At 39.8% G+C, this 26,493-nt stretch overlaps 1 protein-coding gene across 1 annotated transcript in view; it reads right to left on the reverse strand.

Annotated features, from left to right (window-relative positions):
- The window catches only part of LOC124797829 (ras-related protein Rab-14), an 82,828-nt gene that overhangs the window by 24,982 nt on the left and 31,353 nt on the right, over nt 1–26,493 (reverse strand). Inside the window, exon 5 of the mRNA XM_047260867.1 lies at nt 22,024–22,142. Coding sequence (XP_047116823.1) covers nt 22,024–22,142 — 119 coding nt within the window. The remainder of the gene's footprint in view (nt 1–22,023; nt 22,143–26,493) is intronic.

Raw genomic sequence — 26,493 nt, forward strand, 5'->3', positions numbered from 1 at the left:
CAGCTGTCACCTACGGAGGAGCTCCACAGGGCTGTTGTTATGGACAGGAGTAGTTATGTAGGTGATCAGAAAAATTGTGAACGCAGCAGTGCTGGTAAAAGTGCCCAGAGCCTTTACAATTTTCTGCTTACATGTTTGGACCACACACACTATTTTGCCACTGGACGAGTGAAACAGCTGATATTTCAGCACTGTGTAATGTGCTCAATCAGCTGTCTACATGAACTAAATGCCCTTCTTTCGCAATCGGTTGAGCGAAATAATGTGGACCGCTTGTGGAAGGAACTCCAACAAACATCTTTCCCAAAAAAGAAATCTGGCAGCTACTCTAAGCTATAGGGTGGTATAGAGAGTTACCAGCACAATCTATGTGGTTAGTGGGCTGGATCTCTTCTTTGTTGAGCAAGTGGTCCAGTTATTCTACTTGCTCCTGAAAAAATTGGCATTTGTGTAAGTGGCAATTGACCCCTGCATCACAAAATGTAGTAAGGAGGGTACAAAAGTTGTGCAGGTGATAATGACATCTAATGTCTTTTAGAATTAAATCATCAAGATACTTAGTATAAATAGGGATGGATATGGTTAATTGTTCCAGGTACCTCTGCAAGACAGCCAGAGCAGATGAGATTCCAAAATGCAAGCACTTGTATCTGTGGAAGCTAAAGGGAATGTTGATGACAAAAGTTATTTATGATTCCTTGTCTAATGGGTTCTGCAAATATGCATAGGCAAGGGCTATCTTAGAAAAATATTCACCTCCGACAAGCTTTGTAAGGAGGTCCCTCGAAGTATGTGGTATGGGGTAGGTTTCCAATTGTGCTTGGGCATCGATTGTCAATTTAAAATCTCCATATGGCCAGAGAGCCACTAGGTTTCTTGACCACTACCATCATGAGCGTGGCCCAAGCACTACTTTTAATACTTCCAATACCACCAGTTCTGAGGTGGTGACAGTTCTAGCTTAGTGGCCACCCACTTGCAGACAGGAATGGAATGCACCCCACAAAAACTGGGCACTGCATCTGGACATAAGGAGATGAGCCAGCAAATCTGTGATGCGCCCCACACCTGGTTTTAATCGAGGCACAGAAGTGATACAGGGATCATCAAACTCCTGGAAGGCAACTGTGCCCCTGACAATCAGTACCTTTTCAGCGATGGAGAACCCGAACAAAGGGAAGGCATCCAGACTAAAAACATTGCCAACAGAGTGACTATTGACAACAGAGTTATGAGCTCTACGACCTTTCTGTATGCAGGGTTGGCTGTGAGTTGACATCAGAGGGGAATCCGTCACCACATGTGACCAGTGTACAGGAGGGCTGGGTGAATCATGAACCAAGATTAGCACATATGTTTGGAGGTTAACAGAAACCAGAGCTCCTGTGTCTACATGGAAATGAAGATCCTCATTTGCAATCATGAGGTTGATGAACAACGTGAGTGGTGGAAGGAGCGTGCTGAAAAATGTTTATGAAGTTCATGCAACATCTCTTGACAAATGTGGGTAGGCCATCTAACTTTCCATGATGACTGACGACAGTTTGGAGATTCCCATCTTTCCCACATGTGCAGTGTGGCCAACAATCTGTACAGTTAACATGTGGGTGTGCTGTGAAACACCCAGGACATGACAGGACACCCTGATGCTTAAGGTGACAGTGTGTGACAGGCTTCTCAGAGGCTGTAAGTATGTCCAAAATCAACTAATGGTGCCACTGCCATCGGGAGACAGACTTGCAAAAAATTCCACCCCCTAGGTGGTGGCTACTTGCAGGTCAAGCCATGAGGTTTTTATCAACTACCTGTGTGATCTCAACAGTTCATGATTTCCAAATCATCGTCATCCAAGAAAGTGTTGTCTAGTTCAAGAACTGCAGTGTATACTCCCAGATTCAGCATATGAAGTTTTGCATGCCAGGTTCATTGTGAAATCACAATACTGACTCAATCCTTGAAAATCTATCACCCACGAACGATATGACTGACCAGGTTGGTTGTGGTATTGATGGAACTCTAGGCACGATGCGACCATATGGAATTGCTGCGAATAATAATTTGTCTGCAACGAACACATCTTTTAACACGAGCACAGTAGGAGTCTCAATGTGGAGACGACTTTGTAAGAAAATCATCTCCATTAAAGCCCCAGAAAGAAAGAGAAACCACTGGGGAGCATTACATAGCTGAAACTTAACAAAGGGCTGTTTCAGCCAACGATAATGTGTCCCAATCCGCTTCGGCATTGTTAAATGGTGGAAATGCGGGTAGGCAGATCTGTCTGGTGAATGACCACAGCAAGGATGAGTTGGGAACCCTGACCCTTAAGTGGCTGTGCTGCTGGTTTTAAAAGACAACCACAGGCACTGACTGGTTGCAGGAGCAGCATGTCTAACCAGCACAGCAGCGGAGCTCATCTAAGGGCCATCACTGAGGTCCATGCCTTCCGGCAGGCTTCCAAACATGCTGGGCCAGGATAATAGAGGCAGCCAACGAAATACTATACACAAAGATAGGGCCCAAAACAAATAACTACATAACACAGCATATAAAACTTAATTGATGAAAGGAGAAAATATTAAAAAACAGTGAAGCAGCAAGCACAAAAAATAAACACAAAAAATGAGACTGATAGCAGGTGCAAACTAGCAAAGCACAAATGGCTTTAAGTGAAATGCAAAGCCCAACAAACAAGTATGTACAACTAAAGAAAAAGTGTTGTAAGAACATGAAGATCATAGATCATAATCCACTAGTAAGCAAAGAAGGGAACGCTGAAAGGTGAGAGGATTATGTATAAGGAACATTCAAATGAAAACCAGAGATTTAAGAAAAGTAAGTAAATTATTATTTCAAAAGAGATCACCATAATTTAATACATTTATTCCACTGTGACAAGATGGTCAATGTTTTCGGAAAAATTTTTGCGGGAACCATGATTGTATCCAGGCATTTACCTCTCCATCTGAAGCAAATCCATGGCCATGAGTATCTTGCTTAGGACAAATAGGTGCACACCTGGGTACAACCAAGGTTCTGTAGGCAAACAATCGCCAAGATTGACTGTCTTGTCTCATGGTGGAATAATATGTTAACAATTACGGGCATTACTTTTGGAATAATTAACAGTTTACTCACTATTCTTCCATCTGTCTCACTCATTTGACTGCTCCTTAAACAATGGCTATGTGAAGGAAACAAACAAAGTATGATTCTTGAAACATTCACCACAAAGAGAGTATTCCATGAAGTTTCAGGATTGCAGCAGGACAGTGTTGACATCTTGGCATGATACTTCAGCTGACAATCATTCAGCAATCTAAGTGACAATCAAAGATCGTCCTTTGAAGAATCAAGAAGTGCACACGTCACTGTGGGTGGACAGAAAATACTCTGACATGATGTTTCCTTAAAATTCTGCCCAATTTCGGCAGGACTGCAGAAGGATGGAATACACAGAATGGCTTGCGGGTGTGGCAAGGCCTACATTGGTCAGACAACACACACAGAGCATGAAAGATGCATTGAACATGATCACACTTGCCTTTCACCACTAAGTCAGCCATAGCTGGGCATTGAGTCTCCACAAGAGATTCCATGGTTATTCTGCTTTGGAAACCTTGGCCTTAATTAGGTCTTTTGGGGATTCGATTATCAAGGGATTGATGGAATTACGTTAGCCCATGATCATGATGGCAGCTTTCAACTAGATAAGGCATGTGACATGGTTTTTCTTTAATTTCTTCAAAAAGAAAACATTTTATGACCAATGACACCCTTCAAGCAACATTTAATTTTATTAATTCTGACATCTGAATTTTAGTTCCACAAGTGCACACTCCAACAGAGAGCACACACGTAGTATCACATTACGCATGTGTCTGCACACCATAGATGGAGCAGTATCTCAAGAGTGCATGGAACTCCAAAGAGCTCCCTCATTTAGCAGCTGCCTTTGCACAAGCACCTTCATGGCAATTTCCATTTTATTTTAGTTTTTGGTGTGTATGAAGGTGGCGATGTGAACTAGCAATCTCCAGTGCAAACTACTCACCTGAAGGAAGCTGAATGGGTGTCAGCCGAAACATCGTAGCGCGCAGTTAATGACATCTGGCTACAATCCCAAAACTTCATGGAATAAACTTAAAAATATTAGGGAAAAGTAAAAGGAACTAGATGAAGATATGGGTGAGCATGTAATACAACAAGAGGTGTTCAATAAATAATGTAGCAAATTTTCTCTCTGGCAATTTCAGTTGAAAAATATCGAATTTGTTGTGGGACATTGTGGAATATTCCAGTTTCAGTCCCTATAGTTTAATGAAGGTGCGACAGGTGGTGGCACTATACACAGCCTACGAAAAGGCATCTGTAATGGAGGCGCATTCCAAGAAGATAATTGACACAGAGTTTCTTTTGGCAGAATACCACAGAATTGCAGATATTCGTAGGTGCTTGACAAGGCCTACAGAGACCTGGCAGTGAACAAAAGCATGGTGAGTCTGTGTGAGCCTTCTCATCATTGCAACAATGTCACACAAATCTGTCCAATCTCTCACGTGCCAGACAGCTGTGACTCCTGCAATGTTGAAATGTGCAGGCAAACACATTCCATGTGATCAATGAATCACTATCAAACACCTTGCAGCACAGCTGGACATCTCTTTTCATAAAGCTGACACACTTGTCCACCAGTTGGGGCTCTCAAAGGTGTGTGTGCTGGGTTCCTCACCACCTAACAGACCATAAAGAGCAACAAAGGACAAGATGTGCAGAACTGCTTGTGTGTTATGATGCTGATTCTGACAATTTTTTGATAAACATTGACACAGGTAATTCGAAGGTTCCTCCTTGTACAAGGCATGCGAAAGTGGAATCAGACCTCGTCACTTGGCCATTCCATGCCAAGTGGTCTAATTTCGGAGTAAATTCCCACATGACCATCACGGATTTTGCTGAAATTGAACATTCACACATGTTCCCAATAAATATTGGGGTAAAGTTCTACTTGCGCCAATTTAATACTATCAAAGATAGTCATCTGCTTGACCCCATTGTGCAGCTGTCAACAATGCACCCGTGAATTTTTGCAACTGAGTAGTAGTATCTCCAGAAATATTTGCTTGAAAGAAAACTAGCCCAACTCTTAGAGCTCTCCGCCCTCTCTGAAGCTCAATAACAGTAATAATAATAATAATAATAATAATAAAAATTAGCCGAGTGATGTGCGTACAGATAATTTGAAGGAAAGTTAGTCAAAAAATAAATAAATAAATGCTCGAAACAATGTGAAGTTTAGCTTTTCATATCTCCTGAAGAAACGCCAATATACAAATGAAACCTTGCACATAACAACTTAACAATATGAGGACTTACAATGTAAAATTTCATTCTCCTACTGCTTTCCAATAGTTTACAAACTGAAGACAAAGCTGACAATTTTTCTGAAAACAAAAAAATTGCTATTTTTGGCCCACTTTTACAAAAGTCTTCTGCTAACTCTTTTAAACCATTTTTATTATGAAGACCATGTTCTAAACTGCCTAAAAACTATAACTTTGCAATGCGAGCATACAAGACCCTAAAGAAGAAGAACAAAAGTGGAGGTGCACTGAAAATGGGCCTATATTCCACTGGTACTCAAAGTAAATCTGACCTCATTTATTATGTTATATAGATATTTATTACTCTGTGTGGAAGGTAAATCACATTTCCTCCTGACTTGGAAATGAGCTTGAGTCAGAAAAACTGCAGGTAAGTAGTTTGACACCTCTACAGCAATCAACTCTAAAAAATTCTTTTTACAGAGGAACCATGACCCATGGACCTTGCCGTTGGTGGGGAGACTTGCGTATTTCAGCACTACAGATAGCTGTACCATAGGTGCAACAACAATGAAGGGGTATCTGTTGAGATGCCAGACAAATGTGTGGATCCTGAAGAGGGCCAGCAGCCTTTTCAGTAGTTGCACGGGCAACAGTCTGGATGAGTGACTGATCTGGCCTTGTAACAATAACCAAAACGGCCTTGCTGTGCTGGTACTGGGAACAGCTGAAAGCAAAGGGAAACTACAGCCGTAATTTTTCCCGAGGGTATGCAGTTTTACTGTATGGTTAAATGATTATGGCGTCCTCTTGGGGAAAACATTCTGGAGGTAAAATAGTCCCCCATTCAGATCTCCGGGCAGGGACTACTCAAGGACATAGTTATCAGGAGAAAGAAAACTGGTGTTCTACAGATCGGAGTGTGGAATGTCAGATCCTTAATCAGGGAGGTATGTTAGAAAATTTAAAAAGGGAAATGGATAGGTTACAGTTAGATATATTGGGAATTAGTGAAGTTCCGGAGCAGGAGGAACAAGACTTCTGGTTCGGTGAATACAGGGTTATACATACAAAATCAAATAGGGGTAATGTAGGAATAGGTTTAATAATGAATTTAAAAAAATATGAACACACATAAGCTACTATGAACTGCATAGTGAATGCATTATTGTAGCCAAGATAGACACAAAACCCACACCTACCACAGTAGTACAAGTTTATATGCCAACTAGGTCTGCAGATGAAGAGACTGAAGAAATGAATGATGCAATACAAGAAATTATTCAGATAGGTAAGGGAGATGAAAATTTTATAATTTTATAGTCATGGGGGACTAGAATTCTATAGCAGTGAAAGGAAGAGAAGGAAAAGTAGGAGGTTAATATGGACTGGGGGTAAGGAATGAAAGAGGAAGCAGCCTGGTAGAATTTTGCACAGAGCATAACTTAATCGTAGCTAACACTTGGTTTAAGAATCATGAACACGTGGGAGAGGCGTAGAGACACTGGAAGCTAACAGATAGGTTATGTAATGATAAGATAGAGATTTAGGAACCAGGTTTTAAATTTTAAGGCATTTCCAGAGGCAAATGGGGACTCTGACCAAAATTTGTTTGTTATGAACTGTAGATTAAAACTCAAGAAACTGCGGAAAGGTAGGAATTGAAGGAGATGGGACCTGGATAAACTGAAAGAACCAGAGGTTGTAGAGAGTTTCAGAGATAGCATTAAGCAAATACAGGGGAAAGAAATACAGTAGAAGAAGAATGGGTAGCTCTGAGAGATGAAAAAGTGAAGGCAGCAGAGGACCAAGTAGGTAAAAAGTCTAATAGAAATCCTTGGGTAACAGAAGAGATATTGAAGTTAATTGATGAAAGGAGAAAATATAAAAATGCAGTAAATAAAGCAGGCAAAAATGACTACAAACGTCTCAAAAATGTGATTGACAGGAAGTGCAGAATGGCTAAGCAAGGTTGGCTAGAGGACAACTGTAAGGATACAGAGGCATGTATCACTAGGGGTAAGATAGACACTGCCTACAGGAAAATTGAAGAGACCTTCACAGAAAAGAGAACCACTTGTATTATAAATATCAAGAGCTTAGAGGGAGAACCAGTTCTAAGCAAAGAAGGGAAAGCAGAAAGGTGTAAGGAGTATACAGAGGATCTATACAAGGCGATGTACTTGCACAAAAACAAACCCGGGAGTAAATAACATTCCGTTACAACTACTGATAGCCTTGGGAGAGTCAGCCATGACAGAACTCCATTGTCTGATGAGCAAGATGTACGAGATGGGAGAAATACCTTCAGACTTCAAGAAGAATATAATAATTCCAATCTTAAAGAAAGCAGGTGTCAACAGGTGTGAAAATTATTGAACAATCAGTTTAATAAGTCATGGTTGCAAAATACTAACATGAGTACTTTACAGGCGAATGGAAAACATGGTAGAAACCAACATCAGGGAAGATCAGTTTGGAGTCCATAGAGACGTTGGAACAGCGGGGCAATACTGTCCCTATGTCTAATCATAGAAGACAGATTAAGGAACGGCAAACCTACATTTCTAGCATTTGTAGACTTAGAGAAGCCTTTCGACAATGATGACTGGAATACTCTCTTTCAAATTCTGAAGGTGGCAGGGAGCAAAAGGCTATTTACAATTTGCACAGAAAACAGACGCCAGTTGAGGGGCACGATAGAGAAACAGTGGTTGAGAAGGGAGTGAGACTGGGTTGTAGCCTATCTCCGATGTTATTCAATCTGTGTATTGAGCAAGCAGTAAAGGAAACAAGAAAAATTTGGAGTGGGAATTAAAATCCATGGAGAAGAAACAAAAATTTGAGGTCTACCGATGACATTGTAATTCTGTCAGAGACAGCAGAGAACCTGGAAGAGCAGTTGGAATGGAATGGACAGTGTCTTGAAAGGAGGAAATAAGATGAACATCAACAAAAACAAAATGAGGATAATGGAATGTAGTCGCATTAAATCAGGTGATGCTGAGGGAATTAGATTAGTAAAGGAGACACTTAAAGTAGTAAAGGAGTTTTGCTGTTTGGGGAGCAAAATAACTGATGATGGTTGAAGTAGAGAGGATATAAAATCTAGATTGGCAATGGTAAGAAAAGCTTTTCTGAAGAAGAGAAATTTGTTAACATCGAGTACAGATTTAAGTGTAAAAGTCTTTTCTGACAGTATTTGCATGTAGTGAAGCCACAAATGGAAGTGAAACATGGACGATAAACAGTTTAGACAAGAAGAGAATAGAAGCTTTTGAAATGTGGCGCTACAGAAGAAAGCTCAAGATTAGATGCGAAGATCATGTAACTAATGAGGTGGTACTGAATTGAATTGGAGAGGAGTAATTTGTGGCACAACCTGACAGAAAGAAGGGATTGGTTGGTAGGACACGTTCTGAGGTTTCAAGTGATCAATTTAGTATTGGAGGAAAAAAATCTTAAGAGGGAGACCATGAGACGAATACACTAAGCAGATTCAGAAGGATGTAGGTTGCAGTAGTTACTCTGAGATGAAGCTTACACAGGATACAGAAGCATGGAGAGCTGTACCAAACCAATCTCTGGACCAAAGACCACAACACAGAGAGAGAGAGAGAGAGAGAGAGAGAGAGAGAGAGAGAGAGAGAGAGAGAGAGAGAGAGAGAGATCTTTTTGAGGCTCTAATAATTTGAAGTAATCACATTTAAAAAAGTAATTTTTTGTGTTTTGTCTCAGCAAAATTTCTTCCCAAATGATCCCGTCAGTGACATTATCTTTCCAGCAGTATAGTTTTTCTTATGACACTACAGAGCAACTTAAAGAAAATAGAAAAAAAATTAAGTAGCTTGAAGAAAACGTGCTTGGGATCCTAAAAGAGACTTCTTCTGGCTTTATCCTCTGACACAGAAATCTGTCATTAGCTTGGGAAACTGTGGTACAGGAACTCCCCCGTGGCTGCTGTTGCACAGCTATCGGGCATGGCCCCTATGGCAAAGTGGATGCTGATTTTCTCACATTAAAAGGAACCAGCATGGGTTAAGCCACCATGGACCATACCAACACATTTATACTATTTTACTATTAAACTAGCACATCAATAGACTGTAATTCTCTGTAACATGAAACACTGCACTAAATGTCAGGAAGTCTGCTATGAACTCCACCACAACGTGACAGTAGTGTAGAACCTGCAGGCTATTTATATAATGTGGGCTCCAGCTATTTTACAACAATTTTACTGTCATGACATCCTCTGCCTTGGTAATGCACTGTTACAGTGTGAAGTTTATAACCAGTTTGATTCTATACTTATAGCAGAAAAACTGACTGAACTATGTCACAATGAGTCGTGACAAGACATGTGCCCCCCCCTTTCCTAGTCATCAAATCTTTTTATTTTGCCTCCCAAGAGAGTACTAAACACCTATAGAACATAATAAAAGATATCAGATTTACATGAACTACCAGCTGAATATGGGCACTTCCAATGCACCTGCACCTTCTTGTTCTTTTTAAGGTCTTTATACACTCGCATTGCAAAACTAAATATAATTTTTTGGTGGTTTAGTCCATGAAACCAGTTTAAGAGTTTGCAGAGGACTATTTTTTGTATTTTTTTGTTTTTGTAAAAGTGTGGCAGTTTTAGAAAAATTGTCAGCCTTGCCCTAAATTTGTAAACTACTGGGAAGCTGTAGGAGAATGAAATATGTTCTACAACCTTATATTGGCATGTTATTACATGTCTGGTTTCAGGTGTATCCTGCAATTACTTCCAGAGAATAGAGAGCTAAATTTCAATTTTTTTCCGAGCATATTTTTTCAGCCGCCATTGTTCAAATTACAGCTGCAAAAAAAATATTTTTTTGAAAGTTGTTTGAAATTTGATAACTGACTGATTAACGTTTCAGCATTGGTTTCAAAAATGCAATCCATTTTTTCTATAACGTCAAGTTTTCTCACAAAAAAGGAGTATTTTTGGGTATAATAACAAAATTTAAGCAATTTTATCACATTTTTTCCAACATTATAAAATTTAATTTAATTTATAAATCATGTTCTAAACTACATTTCCAGTACACTTCCATTTCTCTGTAAGCTCCTAAGTCCTTATAACAACACTTTCGTTTTCTGTCAAAGCTTCTTTTATTGGTTTTCCGACTGTGGACTCGTTGAGGATCATCTCTCTTTATCATTTGGTAGTAGTCCATTATCATGCTGACATTCCATCTTCCTTGATATCTTCTTTCCATTTCTTTGATGTCTAGGTGGAATCTTTCATCCTGCTCTTCACTTACACACCGAGGTTTGCACGGAAGTAGTCAAGATGTGAGTGGAGAAAATGAACTTTAATGTTCATGTTACAGTCTAGCTTCTTAAAGTTGTCAAGCATGTCTGCAACGATTGTCTTGTAGTTTGGATCTCTTGTTTCCTAGGAAACTGGTAACAACTAATTTAAAAGATGTCCATGCTGCCTCTTCTTTTGTTTCCAGTTTGTACACAAAGTTGGGATCCGTCATTGGTTTTCTGTCTGGTACAACAAAGACTCCTTCCTTTAGCTTTGCCTCAGATAAACCAGGAAACTGTCCTTTTAGCAATACCTTAAATTCTTTCACCAGCCCCAACTTAATGTGAAGTGGTGGAAGTTAACCCCTTTTTGGGATCTACAAAGCTTTTCCTCTCAACGTTTTTAACCCATAACTGTAAAGTTTTTCTCAAGGGCCAAGCTTTTTTTATTAGTGTTGCTTTCTGTCTCTACTGTCCCATTCACAGAGTAAGCAAGGAAACTTTGTGTAGCCACTTTGTTGACCAAGCAGCATTGAAATCACTTTTAAATCACCACACAGTGTCCATTTGTGGTCTGAATCAGAGTTTGCTTAAAACCAGTTCAAGGTTTTCGTAACATTCTTTTAAGTGAACCAAGTGTCCAACTGGTATAGAAGCATACTTACTGCCATTGTGCAGAATACTGCTTTAAGGCTTCTTTTAGAAGAATCAATAAAAGTCTCCACCCATCAGGAGCATATTCTATTTTGAAACGTGCCATAAGTCCAGGAACATCACTGCAAAACACCAGGTCACCTTCTTGAGAGAGGAAAGACACAAACTCCTGTTCCTCAATCGATACCAAGAAAAGGATGTACCTGGAGCCAACATTGTTTATCTTTGAATCTGGATCCTAAAACCTCTGCCCATTCTTTAGAAAGGCCTAGGTCTCTAACTAAATCGTTCAGTTCATATTGTGAGAATGGAATGGGATCAGTTGCGCCAGGATTGCAGCAATCTCTGTCTTCTTCACTATCACCTTGCTGAGCAAATGGCCCGTGATCATCTATATGATCCAAAGAATCTGGAAGAGAGGGTATTGGTACTTCAGCTCCATGAGGAACAGGGCGAATGGCTGAATGAATGTTAGGATAAGAAATATCCTTTTTGTTTTTCAAATTGAAACCACCTACACTGGGGGGGAGGGGGGGGGGGAATTATCACTATGATTTTTGGGCTCATTCCAAACCACTGGTATTAGAAAACGTAAGGGCAGCTTTTTATGTTTAAATCATTGCCTCAGTTCTTCAACACACACTGAACGAACTTTGTGTAGGGCGCACGGCTTATCTTGATCGCCTAACTTTATACCAAAATAGGCTGAAATGTTTCTTCGTTGCTTTTTAACAGTATAGTTACCGCAAATGTAGCAGAAGCAATCTGGCGAGTTTATACATCCTCTGGTAGCCATTGTCCATAAAACAACTTCACAACTCAAAGTCACTACTTTAAAGCACTAGCAACAACACGTGAACAGCACAGAGTGAAGAGGTACTGTGAACTGAAGGACAATAGCAGAAGCTCACTGATGGCGGGGGAAGGGGCAGTGCGACAGACAGGCGCCGACAAGAAAATATTGCTGGTTTCTCCTAATTACTGTTTATTTTACGTATATCTAGTATAAAAACGGCTAAATAACAGTTTATGGAGATCCTAAAAACCAAAATTGAACTCACTAGAGTGCTGAAAAAAAAAAAAACCAACTAGACAAGCAGTTTGTGAAATAACTTTATGTGATGGAATTTTTTCACTATTTTTCCCAAAATCAGTGTTGAAAACGCTATAAAAATAACTTAATAAATTTGAAACAATTTTTATGTCACAGTCTTGTGTTATTGGTGTGCAAACCAAGCAGGGAATCTTTTTTTAGTAATTCGCTTGAGAGAGTACAAAATTTGTAAAAGATGACCTAGTTTTGTTTCCTTCAAGAAAATATTACTGGAGATATTAGGTTTCCAAGTTACGGGAACTAATGAGTGCACTGTTGATAGCTGTGCAACGGGTCAAACAAATGACTGTATCTCCAGAAATATTGAATAGTGAAACTTCATCAGTGTTCATTGGGAACACGTGCGATTGTTCATACGAAATTTCATCAAAATCCATGATGGCCATGTGGTAACCTTTACACCACTGTGTTGTTAAAGTGCTAAAACATGTGGAAAGGACCGCTTAACTGTTAACATTTAGTGTACACCATTTGCACGATCCTTGGAAACACTGTTCACCTACTTCACAGAGACACCAAGGACATTATATGCAGTTAGGGGAGTGTTCCAACATGAATGTTGAAAATGATACATAAATTCTAAGGAGAAATACAAGTTCTTCATCTTTTCGTATTAGTTTCTGCATGCCCATATTACCAATTCTTTTCCTCCAGAGACACTGGACTAGCATTCGGGAGGACGACGGTTCCATCCCGCGTCCGGCCATTTTGATTTAGGTTTTCTGTGATTTCCCTAAATCGCTCCAGGCAAATGCCGGGATGGTTCCTTTGAAAGGGCACGGTCGACTTCCTCCACCATCCTTCCCTAATCGGATGAGACCGATGACCTCGCTGTTTGGTCTCTTCCCCCAAAAAACCCAACCCCCTCCAGAGAATTGTGTGATGCAGAAGCAGACTGACACCTTTGTTTTCATCATCTTTACTCCAACTATTAATTTTTAGAACTGGTCGTGAAACAATGTTATCTAGTATATTAATAATTTTTAAAGCTACATTTGTCAGTTACCACTATAATAAAAAAGTAATTAATTACATAGTGTTGTTAAGGTAGCAAAAACTTCTCAAAAATGTGTTTTACACGAATAAAAAATCTAATACTTACAATTTTAACTGCTTTATAGATATGCCTAGTCAAACTGAAGTAACAATATTTATTGCACATATCATTCAGCAATTTTATGGCATTACTGGCCCACCTTAATTTTTGCAATCTAACATTGTTAATGAACAAGAAGTTTTCTGCACTTAGTTTTTAATGTTACTGTCTGAACCGAATGTACACAGAAAAAATTCAATTTGAGATTAAAGCTTTTTCACATGAAGATATGAGTTACAGAAAGTTCTTTGTATATTTTCCCGCAATTTGCTCGACATTATCTGTAAAGACGACCTTCATAAGAAGGATGATAATCTCTTGAAATAACTGACTTCAGAGATAAGTCATGATACTTTCACGCAGAAATTGCAACTGGCCCAGTGTCAGATTTTTTTATTTTCCCAATGACTACACTCGGGTGTGTTGGGTGTAATTTCCAATCCTCTTCAAAATCTAGTTTATATCCAATACCCACATATGGATTATACCTCAGAGACAGTATGTCTAAGAACATGGATGTCCTACTGCATCCGCAGACAAAATCATTTGTAGTACAGAACTTAAGTCTTTAAGTAATGTGATACATACTTTACTTTCCACTGGCCCTGTGTTTGCCACATCTTGGTTCCTGAATAATGTTAACACAATTAAGAGTGTAATAGAGCAACCTGTTTCTTTTCCTGTGTTCAGTTGCATTCCATTTGGGTTTGTGTCCATAGCAAATAGTTTTGAATGATTGTTGTACCACTTTCTTTGCTGTAATGTTTTAACACATTTGAGGAACGTACATTTTGGTTCTAAGCACAATCACTTATCACTATAAAAATATTTTAGTTTTGCTTTTGTCACAGTCTATTGTTCTGGATCTAAAAACTTTAAAACTAATGTCACAAACACGTTAGCATCTAGTCCTAGTCCTTTTCCTTTCTGCTAAATATAACCTACCATTGCATCATCCTCTAAATTATACATAGCGAAATTTTGACATGCTAGGTTCTATTTTAAATAAAGACAACTGGTCTGGGTTACAGGACTAACTGCACTGCTTGTACATCCATCATAAACACACAGCAATTTCCTGCTTCAGTTTCTTTTTTATTATTACACTTTTCCTGTCTTGCTTCTTGTTTTCATCTAGTGAGCATTGTACTGACGCACTGAAGTATTATATAACTTGCAAGAAAAACAGATTATGCTAACGTGTCTTTTGAAAGAATAACGCAACATTTCTTTTATTTCTTTCTAAATGTATCTTTTCTTGCAGTTAGTTCAACAATACTGTGAATGCATTCACAAAATAATTAAAAACAGGGCTCCAAACAAAGGTTGGAAGTAGATGCTTGACATTAATGTGATGGCAGCTTGTGAATTTTATCTAAAGATTCACGTACATGTATTAATTTCTTTTTTCCATTCCCTTTCTGCCTTGAAACAATTATTTATCTTTACTCTGTTTAACCTGTTGTCTGACCATTCACCAACTCCTAAAGTTTAAAGAAACCTTTCTTTACACAAACTTATATTATCTTTTAATTTTAACTCCCCTACTTTGTTTTCTGTTTAACTTCTTTCCTGCGAAATAGGGTATCAACATACACTTTCTGTTGTTCCTGTTCCCATTCCTATTTGACAAGAGTATATTAAATACTACACTACTGTTTTCCTCAGACATTGTAGGACACATTATCGTTCTTTCTGCATCTACAAACATATCCCACAAGCTGGTGTATGGTGGAGGGTACCATGTACCCCGACTGTTTTCTTTCCCATTCCACTTGCAAATGGAGTGGGGGGGGGGGGGGGGGGGGGAACTTCTGTCTCTTTGCCTCCATATGAGCCCCAATTTATCTTGTCTTCACAGTCTGCAGCAGTAGAATCTTTCTGCAGTCAGCTGCAGCTATCTATTCTCTAAATTATATCACAAGTGTTGTGCAAAAAGATCATATTCCTCCTAGGGGTTCCCATTTGAGTTGTGAAGCACTTCAGTAACTGGCTTGTTGATTGAATTTACCAGTAATAAATCTAGTAGCGTGGTTCTGAATTGCCTCAATATCTTCCTTTAATCAAATCTGGTGAGGTTCCCTAACATTCAAGGAGTACTCTAGAATAGGTCACACAAGTATTCTATACACAGTTTCCTTTGTAGATCACACACAGTTTCCTTTGTAGATCACCCACGTTTTTGTAAAACTTTCCCAATAAACCAAAGTATATTATTCGCCTCTCCTACTACCGCCCTTGTGTGCTTCCATTTCATATCGCTTTGGGACGTTACTTCTAGATACACGATTGGAGCAACTATCGAACAGCATACCACTAATGCTTTATTCTAACATTAGAGGATTGTTTCTCCTCATCATCTGCATTAACTTAGCTTTTTCTACATTTGCAGCCAACTGTAATTCATCACAACAAATAGAAATTAGGTCAAAGTCATCATGCATCATTCTATATGGCTACTGTAAATGATTCATTCATTTTCTAAGTTCTAAATTGTCCAGAGTGTTACCTGTACAAATATGACATACATGGTAGGAACTGTAAACTCACTGAGTTTGCATTGTGCCCACCAGTTGGCAAAAGGGCAACAAAGAAAGATGATGATGATTAAAACAGATGTGGCTAGAACCTCCAAAATTGTTCCACACTTATGCACTCAAATCAAGCACACAATCACTTCATCTGACATGCTCTAAAACAATGGAGAACAAGTAATAGTAGATATCCATAAGATTAAAACGAAAGGAGCTCAAAAAAGGGCACAGGCAGATGTGACTAGCTGACCACTTGCAAGATAATGGGTGAGCCAGTCATCCTGTTAATGCATTAAAACCATTGCCCAAAAATTTTGGGAAAAATGTTCGACAATTCTCTAAGCACATTCGTTCAAACATTACCTAAATAGACAGTAAATCCAAGGGCAAATCTCATGTGGCCCGCTGGTTGGAAAATAAAACACAGTCTAATAAAATGTGGTGCACTGTTATCTGCATGCAGCACACCCAACACAGAAGGGTCCTCTCGACAGAGAAGGAAGCCATGTGCCATACGGCTGTGGCTTATGGGAGGACTAGTAAGGAGGACCTCGCCTCGTCGACGTGGCTGGAAGGAGATACGCCATGGCCATGTTGTGGGCTTTACTAGATGGAGCTTGTTATCTGTCCTTTCCAGCTGCTCATCCTCCCATCAACGCAAGACTGGAGCTCAACACCGACAGTTATAGGTTATAGTATGCAGGGGGATGGCACAATGAAATACAAGAGGATCACGATGCACCTCCTTCACTGTTTGATCTACCCTTTCCTTCCCTGCAAGTCCCATACGCTCTGGTACTCAACAGAAAGACACCATCCCCAGTTGCTGTAGTTGGAAGAGGGCATCCTGGATATTCTGGACAACTTTATCTGCTGGGAACAAACATTGTAAAGACTGAAAGGCACTCAGAGAATCTGAACAGATAAGAAATTTGCCACTGGAAAATTATCTCCTCTGCTCCAGGGCCTGCAAGATCACATATAATTCTGCATCAAAGATGGTAAATTCTTGAGTCAGTCGGACATCAAGGACAAGATCTGGGAAAATGACATAGTAACCAACTGAGGCCCCCTGTTTGGACCCATCCATAAAGATGGCTACATAGTTGTGGTGATCATATAAAATGTCAGAAAATAGTGCATTAAAAACAGAAGCAGAAGTGCTATCTCTCCTGTACTGCACCAAATTTAAAATTATCCTGGGGCTCTGCAGTAGCCAGGGTGACATGGTTAAAACCCTGGAGTTGAGGTCATACCTGCTCCACAGCAAGTGACTCCAACACATCACACACTGATCCCAAATGGCATTGTGACTCATTGACGGGTGGAGAAAAGGTATTCCAGCATTGGACAGGCAACAGTATGGTATGCGAGTGAAGTTGGGGCTGCAAGGAACTTACATGCCAGATCCACCATGAGGAATTGCAGCCAGATGGCGAGTGGTGGTTCACCAGCCTCAGCACAGAGACTGGTTATGGGACTGGTCCTATAAGCACCATGGCCAGCTGATACCCTCATGGTGGAGTGTGTCAATGATCTTCACATAAGAAAGCTTGCCTGCCCATACACTGTGAACCCTTAGTCCAGCCAAGAACTCACAAAAGCCTTATAAAACTTGAGCAGAAGTGCTCTGTATTCACCCCAAGAACTATGGTTTGGGCACTTTATGATGTTCAGTGCCTTGAGGCTTCTGGCTTTCAGGTCTCTCAGGGGTGGCTATCAAGACAATTTGGAGTAAAAAATGAGGCCCAGAAACCTCATTGAGGCTCTGAAATGTAGGATGTGTCCCTCATACGGAGGGTAACACTTAAAATACTGCCCTGACAGACATCATTCTCCTGCTCAAAACGATCTGGCAGCATATTACCAAATCAGGTTGAAAACACCACTGAGACAGTGAAGACTGTATGAAGACAGTGAGGTGGCCACAAAAGCCCCACTGATGCAGTTGTGCAAGAATACAGTGTCTCCAAGCAAGTACCACCGTACGCCTCACTGATATCGAAGAATATTCTGATACAGTGATGATTAAGTAGGAAAGCCGGCTGAAATAGCCATCTCTATCAGGGTCAGGTTGTCGACAGTGGACTGAAATCTCTCGAATCCACAAAAGACGCACACCAGAGAATAGTTAACCATTTGTTTCAGTCTTTCCTACACAGCTCCTTTAGGCGATACTCCGGTAACTAGAGGGACATGTGCAGTCCTTTCATAGTTTGAGGAGGGTTACCAAAATCGGCTCTCTCCACAAGTTGGGGAAGTGACCTGACTGCCATGTGAGATTAATATATTCGAGAAGGATTTCCTTCGACACTGGTGTCAAGTGTCGAAGCATGCAGTACCATATTTTATTGTGACCGTGTGCAGAACCACGAGTCTCAGACAGTGGTATTCCAGCTCCCACATGGAGAAAGGGCAGTTAAGACTCAATCATGGTATCTGAAGTCAAACTTACCCCTCTCTACAGTCTCACGGTAGCGACGAAACACCGGATTGTGGCTGGCAGTGGCAGTAGTTTTCGCAAAATGCTCTGCCATCATCTGAGCGATGTCTTTGGGTGTTCTATGGAGGCACCCCTGTTTCAGCACTACTGCTATTGACTGACGACTGTGTTTACTGGAAATCCTCCAGATAGTTTCCCATACTTTTGTAGAACACGTGGAATGGTTGATTAAGTTCAGGAACATTTGCCATGACCTTTTCTTACTCTCCTTAATTATGCATCGAGCCTTGGTTTCTTGTGACTAAACGCCATGAGGTTGTCTGCTGTGGGCTGGTATTTAAATCGCCTAAGAGCTGCACGTCTGTCCCTGATTGCTGAATGGCACTCATCTGTCACCTCCTGAGATGACTGGAGGACTTTGGGATGGAGAAGCCAGCCGCACGATGGATCACTGGTGTTACGTGGTCCACCCATTCCTGGACATTGTTGTGGTAATCCAACACAGCCAGCTGGCTTAAGAACAACAAAGCAAGAAAAACGTTTTGCATGTTGGAATGTTGTAAAATGTTTATCTGTTGTAACCATACAGTATGCATTCGGAAGGAATGCCTTGTGACTTTATCCATACTTTAGAAAAAACAGCTTTGAAAACTGATTATTTCAAGTAGCTTCACACAGTCATTCAATGATACTTGCCCATATACTATAGTGTCATCAGCAAACAGTTGCAGACTGCTGCTAAGATACTCTTGTCTTTTGCAACAAATTTCAATGAGCATCGCTGACCCATTTTCCTTTGTTCTTTTGTTATTTTAGTTTATTCACTATTTCCTTACCCAAAATACTTTTACATTAACCTTTCATTCAAAAAATTGATTATTTGTTTAATGAAAATAGCATACTTCATTACTTGTGTACTTGCCATTTTTTGGATAGTTATTTAAACTTCTGCATACATTAAATAATCACTTTAACAATGTACCGTATTTACTCGAATCTAAGCTGCACTTTCTTTCCGGCTTTTGTAATAAAATAAAAAACCACCTGCAGCTTAGAATCGAGTGCTAAGTAAGCGGAAGTTCTGAGAGATGTTGGTAGGTGCCGCCACAACTAACTTCTGCCGTCGAATATAAGTAGCGCTACACAGGCATAATTTGCAGACACAAAGATAAATACTGGCACCAAAACCTCTGCATCAGTAAATAAATTAAAAAAGGTGGAAGACTAGCTTTTTTTCTCCACCCCGAGTTTCGGCCACTGCATTTTCATACATTATCCAAGGAAGTAAATACAAATTCCGTATTGTTCATCTTCGAATGTTGCAGTGTTTCAATGTACTCCGAAAATCCGACTGGCAAGACTGTTTGGGATGTTTGTCAATATGGCCAACTCTACGTTCTGAACTTTTTCCTACCTGTGAGAAGAGGTGGTTGCTAATAGGAACTTCTATGAATTGTGAATCACATGCCGTGTTCTCTCACCATAAGAATAATACGAAAATAAACATTTTGCCATGTATTCTTTTGTGTTTGCAGCTATCTCATTTAAATCCTGTCTGCCTAGTAAACTACGAAACTAGAGTGAGACAACAGCAAACGCGGAAGAATATACATATCATGCCATGTTTATATTCGTATTCTTCTTATGCCTAATAGTGATACAGTCAGAAATGAAGCACGGCAATTGACTAGATTTTTATATCTAAGATGACTAATTTCTGTGCAGAATATAATGTACTAAAGAGGCATCTGCAAAGATTGTCAAACGGAGAAAAATTTTCGCTAAACTCGTTCAGAACATTTTCTATCATACGCAGTCTATTATTTGGTTCTTGTTGATCATTATCAAAGAAAGCAGCTGTGTAAGTAACAACAAATAGCAGTCTCTTATCATTGTTTCGCTAGTGAGAGGATTCCTCTCTCTCTCTCTCTCTCTCTCTCTCTCTCTCTCTCTCTCTCTCTCTCTCTCTCTCTCTCTCTCTCTTTTAAGCGGCGATAAAGCGCACAAAAGCAAGCCATGCCATGAGTGGTGACAGGTAGTAAACACTCATTATCAGAATGAGACAGACAATGCATGACATGGTACAGTAATGCATTTATAGCTTAGAGTGACAAACACCTATAAGAAAAAGAACGGCACTTATCAGGTCAAAGAAAAATAAGCAATTAATTCAAACCAGATGAAGCATGTGATAAAGGAAGGATACCCGTATAAATACGGATGGAGCACCTGACACATAGCAATGGCTACCTGGTAAAGCTTAACTGCTTACGACTCGAACCAAACTACTGTAACTGTATAGTCATTCATTCGACCTACAATTGTGTCTCATATTACAATGGACCAACTTTGTTCCGATTTGGAGGTGCGGCCTAAAACTTTTCTCTCGCCTTGAATTTCGACTCTCAAATTTCAGTTGCGGCTTAGATTTGGGAATTTTTTTTTCCCCTTGATTTCGAGTCTCATTTTTCAGATGCGGCTTAGATTCGAGTAAATACGGTATTGCATATTAATCAGTACTCTATAATGCTGTTAAATTACACTCAGAATTTAACTTCCTGGGAGATTGAGACTGTGTGTTGGATCAGGACTTAAAGCTGGAACCTTTGGATTTTGCAGGTAATTGCTGTACCTACTGAGCTGAGCAAGCAGGATTCATGACCTACCCTCACAGTCCGCCTTCTGCCAGTAACTCATCTCTTACCTTTCGAACATCACAGCTCCTTCAAGCTCGTGGGGCTTGCACTCTTGGAAGAAATGATATTGTGGAGACACAGCTTAGCCAACTCTTGAGTCATGCTTGGATAGCTCAATTGGTAGAGGACTTGTCCATGAAAGGCAAAGGTTGTAGGTTCGAGTCCTGATCTAACACAATTTTAATCTGTCAGGAAGTTTCGAATCAGCACACACCGCTTCAGAATGAAAATTGATTCCACACAAAGAATGTAGTAAATATTTTGAACAAACCAAATAATTATTACATAACACAACATGAAAGAAACACTGTACATTTCCATGCAGAAACATACTTCTGGAATGAAGTTTTATGCACTGGGATTTGAATATTACACGATACAAGCTTTTGATATTTTGTCACAGGAGAGCTGAGCATACCTGTATTAAAATATGGGGTTTTCCACCTTATGTGGGACATCTCTTAAACTGATGAAAAGTTTAACTCAAAACTGACAATTTTTTTTTAGTTACGAGGTTTTGCTAACTTAATAATGATATAGCCGTAGTTACCATATCATCATTTGCTCAGTGATAAAAATCACAAACTTACACTGTGCTCTGACGTTGGAGGGATAGACTGTAAAACGGCAATGGTACACAGTTTTAAGTAGTCTTTTTAAACAGTAGTGCTTATAGAACATTTACCAGCTTATGAGCACATGGGAAGTGAAATAAGTACTAGATACTCAAAGTTGGAGGGCAATTAAATTTCTGGGAATAACAGAAGCTAACAAGGAAATTATTCTTGCCAACTAAAGGTTTCTGACAACAACTTTGTGAATCACATGCTACATTAGCCCTTGCATCCTTCAAAGTATACATATCTGGACACTCACGTTTTCGCACTGGCCTCCACAAACATCAAGCCATTTTCGTCTGCAAATTGCTTTGCTTCTTCATATGTTACATCTCTCTGGGCATCCAAGTCACATTTGTTTCCAATCAAAAATATTACCTAAAAATAACAACAAGAAGTGAAAAACCATATTCCAAGTAACTAAAGCAACAATACACAAATTCTTAGTTAGTGTGGACACATGATAGGGGGAGGGGAAGAGGACAGATAAATACATAGCAAATACACTGGTGTCCAATATTAAAGCAACAATAAGACATTTTGCAAGATAGCATTTATTTTTCCAAAACTATATAAACAGGTGATAGTAATGTAGAAACAATGTAATGAATACACACAAAAGACTGACATGGATGACAGTAGACAAAAATGTTGTTCTTTTTTCCAACTTAACACGCTTGCACACACACTCCGACAACTGGTTAATGGTGTGTGACCACCTCCTGCAGCAATACAGGCCTGACAATGATGGGGCATGCTGTGAATGTCATCAGTCTCATGCTGAGGCACTAACACCCACTCTTCCTGTAGAGCTGCTCGCAGTCTTTGTAAGTGGTTGGTGGATGATGACATGATGCAAGCCGTCTCCCTAGTTCTTCCCAGACATGCTCTACGGGATTCAAATCAGGAAAGTGAGCAGGTCACAACATGTGTGCAATATCTTCTATTTCCAAGAAAACATCAAACAACCGTGCTCTATGAGGTCGCACATTATCATCCATTAATACTATACCTGGGCCCACAGCAATGCAACAACTGCAAATGAGGCCCCAAGATCCCATCACAATACCTGACAGCAGTTATACATTGCCGATTCACCTGCAATTTCATGAAGAGGGGTTTGTGTGGTAACGTAATCCCTGCCCACACCATTAGGGCTCCTCTTCGATCTGTCTCTTGCTGCAATGTTTGGGTCCCGAAATGTGTCCCATGTTCCCTCAAGATGCAAATCTATTGAGAATCACTCTCCACCCTAAATCGCCACTCATCTGTGAAAACAACATCGGCCCAGTGTTCAACCATCCAGGTGGCATGTTGATGACTCCACTCTAGAAGTTCCCTTCTGTGAAGTTGCGACAGAGATAGACACACAGCATGTCTCCAACAATAAAAGCCACTCTGCGGAAGTCTTGCATACACTGTTTGCCTAGATACAACAAGTCTAAAGGATGCTGCGGGGGCAGATGCCAGTTGCGGTGGTTCTGTCATGTCGTTACAACCAAATGTCAGTCCTCTCTTCTGAAGTCACAAGCGGTTGGCCCTGCTCTGGTCTTCGGGATACAGTTTTGATCTCTACAAACTGTCACCACATCTGAGAAACAATAGAGCGATTCACATTAAGCCATCACGCCAAATCAGTTTGCAACTGTCCTGATTCCTTTCTTTCTATGCCCTCCACTGCAGAGAGTCTGGTAGGCATCTTCTCTGTGCCATACTGCACCACCTGTGACACTGTACACAGTGATTGTGGATGTAGGGCTATCCAGCAAACACTACCTGCCCTGACATCCTCATTGCCATGGTTATCTGTTGAGCAGAATACCATCTTCTGTGCACAACAAAACCGTATGGAATCTAGTTGGCACATAGTATGATTATATCACAGATTAGACACAGGACGAGGAAACAGCAGTTTGTTGCTTTAATTTTGGACAGCAGTGTACTTATAGGCAATGACACAAACCCATAACATAAAACCAACAACTTAACTGTTATAATTCTCTAAATACAAGATATGTGATCACATCCGCCATTGAGTTATATCAGTAACAGATTACAAAAATGAGAAATGGAAAAATGGTTTTTTTTGTGTGTGTGTGTGTGTGTGTGTGTGTGTGTGTGTGTGTTTTAGGGTCCATAATGCAATGAAAACAAATATACACTTCCCAAAGAAGAATCACAGGTATCCTCTTGTTCCTGAATGTGGCGAAACGATTATCACCATGCAAAAGGCAGCTCCAACACACTTAACTAGTGTGTCAGTGCAGTAACTGTACACCACATAAAGTTAACCAATGCCACAAATAAACTGAATGGTAGCTTAATTCTATGCATCCTAATACAACGCCTGGAAAAAAAAAAAGTGAAGCGCACAGAAACGGAGAAACAATGAAATGAAACTTCACGGGTTGAGAGGGTATGTGATGATATTGCAGCAATTACAAAATCAAGTCAAATTTACAAATAACTTGGCAGTATGTGCCCACTTACCAGTATGATGAGCACCCCCATGGTCTCTATACATGTGCTGATTTCGTTGGGAAGAGTCATAAAAACATTATATCCTCTCCTGAGGCAAGATGACCTAAAATTCATTTACTGGGACCTCGATACACTGGATACTCCTGTGGGATGTACTGGATATCCGAGCAAGGTTCTACACACGTTCTGTGGGGGACAGATCTGTGGATCTTGTTGAACATTTGAGAACCTCAACATCAAACAGTTCATAGAAACACATACCGTGTGTAGATGAGTACTGCCTTGTCAAAAAATTGCACCATTATACTGTCACACAGAAGTAACACACGAAGATGCAGCATGCACATGAGATTCTGTTGTTACATTACAATTCCCACCATGACGAGAAGTCTATGCCTTCCCACAGCATGACACCATGAGTAACACCACTGTAGCTACAAAACATTGAAAGAATGGTGCCGTTTCCCAAGTCACTGCCAGAGTCGCTGACAGTCACCCTTGGTAGTGCAGAACTGTGATTCTCTGTAACACAGTGCAATGCCGTTCATCAGCAGTCGATATTTCCAGATCATGGCACCTCTCCAAACAGCTGTTTGTGTCATGGTGTTAATGGCAGCCTTCACATGGACCAATGATTTCCTAAATCACTGGTAATCCATCACGGACAGTATCCAGACATGAAGTACTTTAATAACGACAATTGAAATCAACAACTGTATTGTAATCAAATATTATTTATTCAAGACACGCTATCAGTTTCAACACCGAAAAGCATCTTCTTCAGACCTCTATATATGGAAAGAACACAGCATGATAGTAAAATTTGAGGGTACAGACAACAAAAATCACAGTTCATGATTAAAACGGGGATAAATCACATCATAAAATTACATGATAAAAATATACTATCGTTACCCATATAAAACAAAATTTAGCATCTATTTTGTACTGCTTAACGTTTTTTAAATCCAATAACGACATATTCCAAAACTGTAATGTACCCCGCAGGAATCCATGCATACAAAGAATTACACCAGAAAAGTAATCGAAGTTCCGTGTATCCCTAACTGGAACACCTACGAATATGGGATATAAAAAAAACGAACCACCTTATAACACCATACCAAACAGCTGGAATAAACAAATGCAACAAAAACCTAATGAACAAACGTTCACTGGATAATGCAAACCAACTGAAATAATAACATATATTCTAATGACCTCTAATACATAAACAATGTAAATCACAGCCTAAAACTTAGTACACAAATAGCATTGAAGTCACAAAAAGTATGAACATATGCTCCATTGAGATTACTGTACAGCAACCCAGGTCCACAACCACACTAGGATAGGAAATGTGTAACTTGCGAAAGTAAAAGACAATATGCGCATTATCTTCTAAATAACACTGAAACAAGTCACCAATTTTTCTACTAATTCCAGGAAATGTACTGGACATAAAACGACGTTGCCAACATTAGTAACATCCAATGTCAATATGTACCCACATGGTTAAAAGTATCATACATGATACATGTCAGCGAACAATTACTGAAAAACATCTCACACAGCAAATCTTTTATTTATAGGCAACAATAGTATATAAAGTAACGTAGTAGAAGTCAATCACTAAAACCAACAGCCACGTGCGTATAACATACACATACAGGACTATGAACTCAACATCTATAGGGAAATCCATTGGAATAAAACCAAGAACACATACATATTAACATACACAGGATGTCTACAGGTTTTCAGAGGATCACATTCATGACCTTTTGAGTTTTTCAATATCTCTTTAGTTGCATTATGACCTCTTGAAAATATGCATGATTCAATGACAATATCACGTTTTTATGAGCCTGAAAGCTGGTTGAAATGGAAGCTGAATATAATAATTCTTACCTGACAAATACACAGCAAGAATAATGTAACTATGTATGACTGAGTATAGCATTCATCAAACACTATAAAAACATTACACTAGCATAGACTCAAATGTCTTGAAAATGATCATGGAAAACTAAAAACCGCCGAGCAGGGCGTAAGTGAATTCGACAGAAATAAAGTGTACACAGTAACCGATGATTCCGTCGCCATTTCAAGTTTTCCAACACATTCTGGGTGTACCGGTAACGCAAACCATAGCGCAATCATTTCGTCGTCTTTAGCAAAAAATTCTCCTGCCGTGCTCCAAAAAACGGTAGGCCTATCTACAAAAGATCAAATCGTGCATCATCTG

This window comes from Schistocerca piceifrons, chromosome 5 (assembly GCF_021461385.2).
Source record: "Schistocerca piceifrons isolate TAMUIC-IGC-003096 chromosome 5, iqSchPice1.1, whole genome shotgun sequence".
NCBI classification, from domain to species: domain Eukaryota; kingdom Metazoa; phylum Arthropoda; class Insecta; order Orthoptera; family Acrididae; genus Schistocerca; species Schistocerca piceifrons.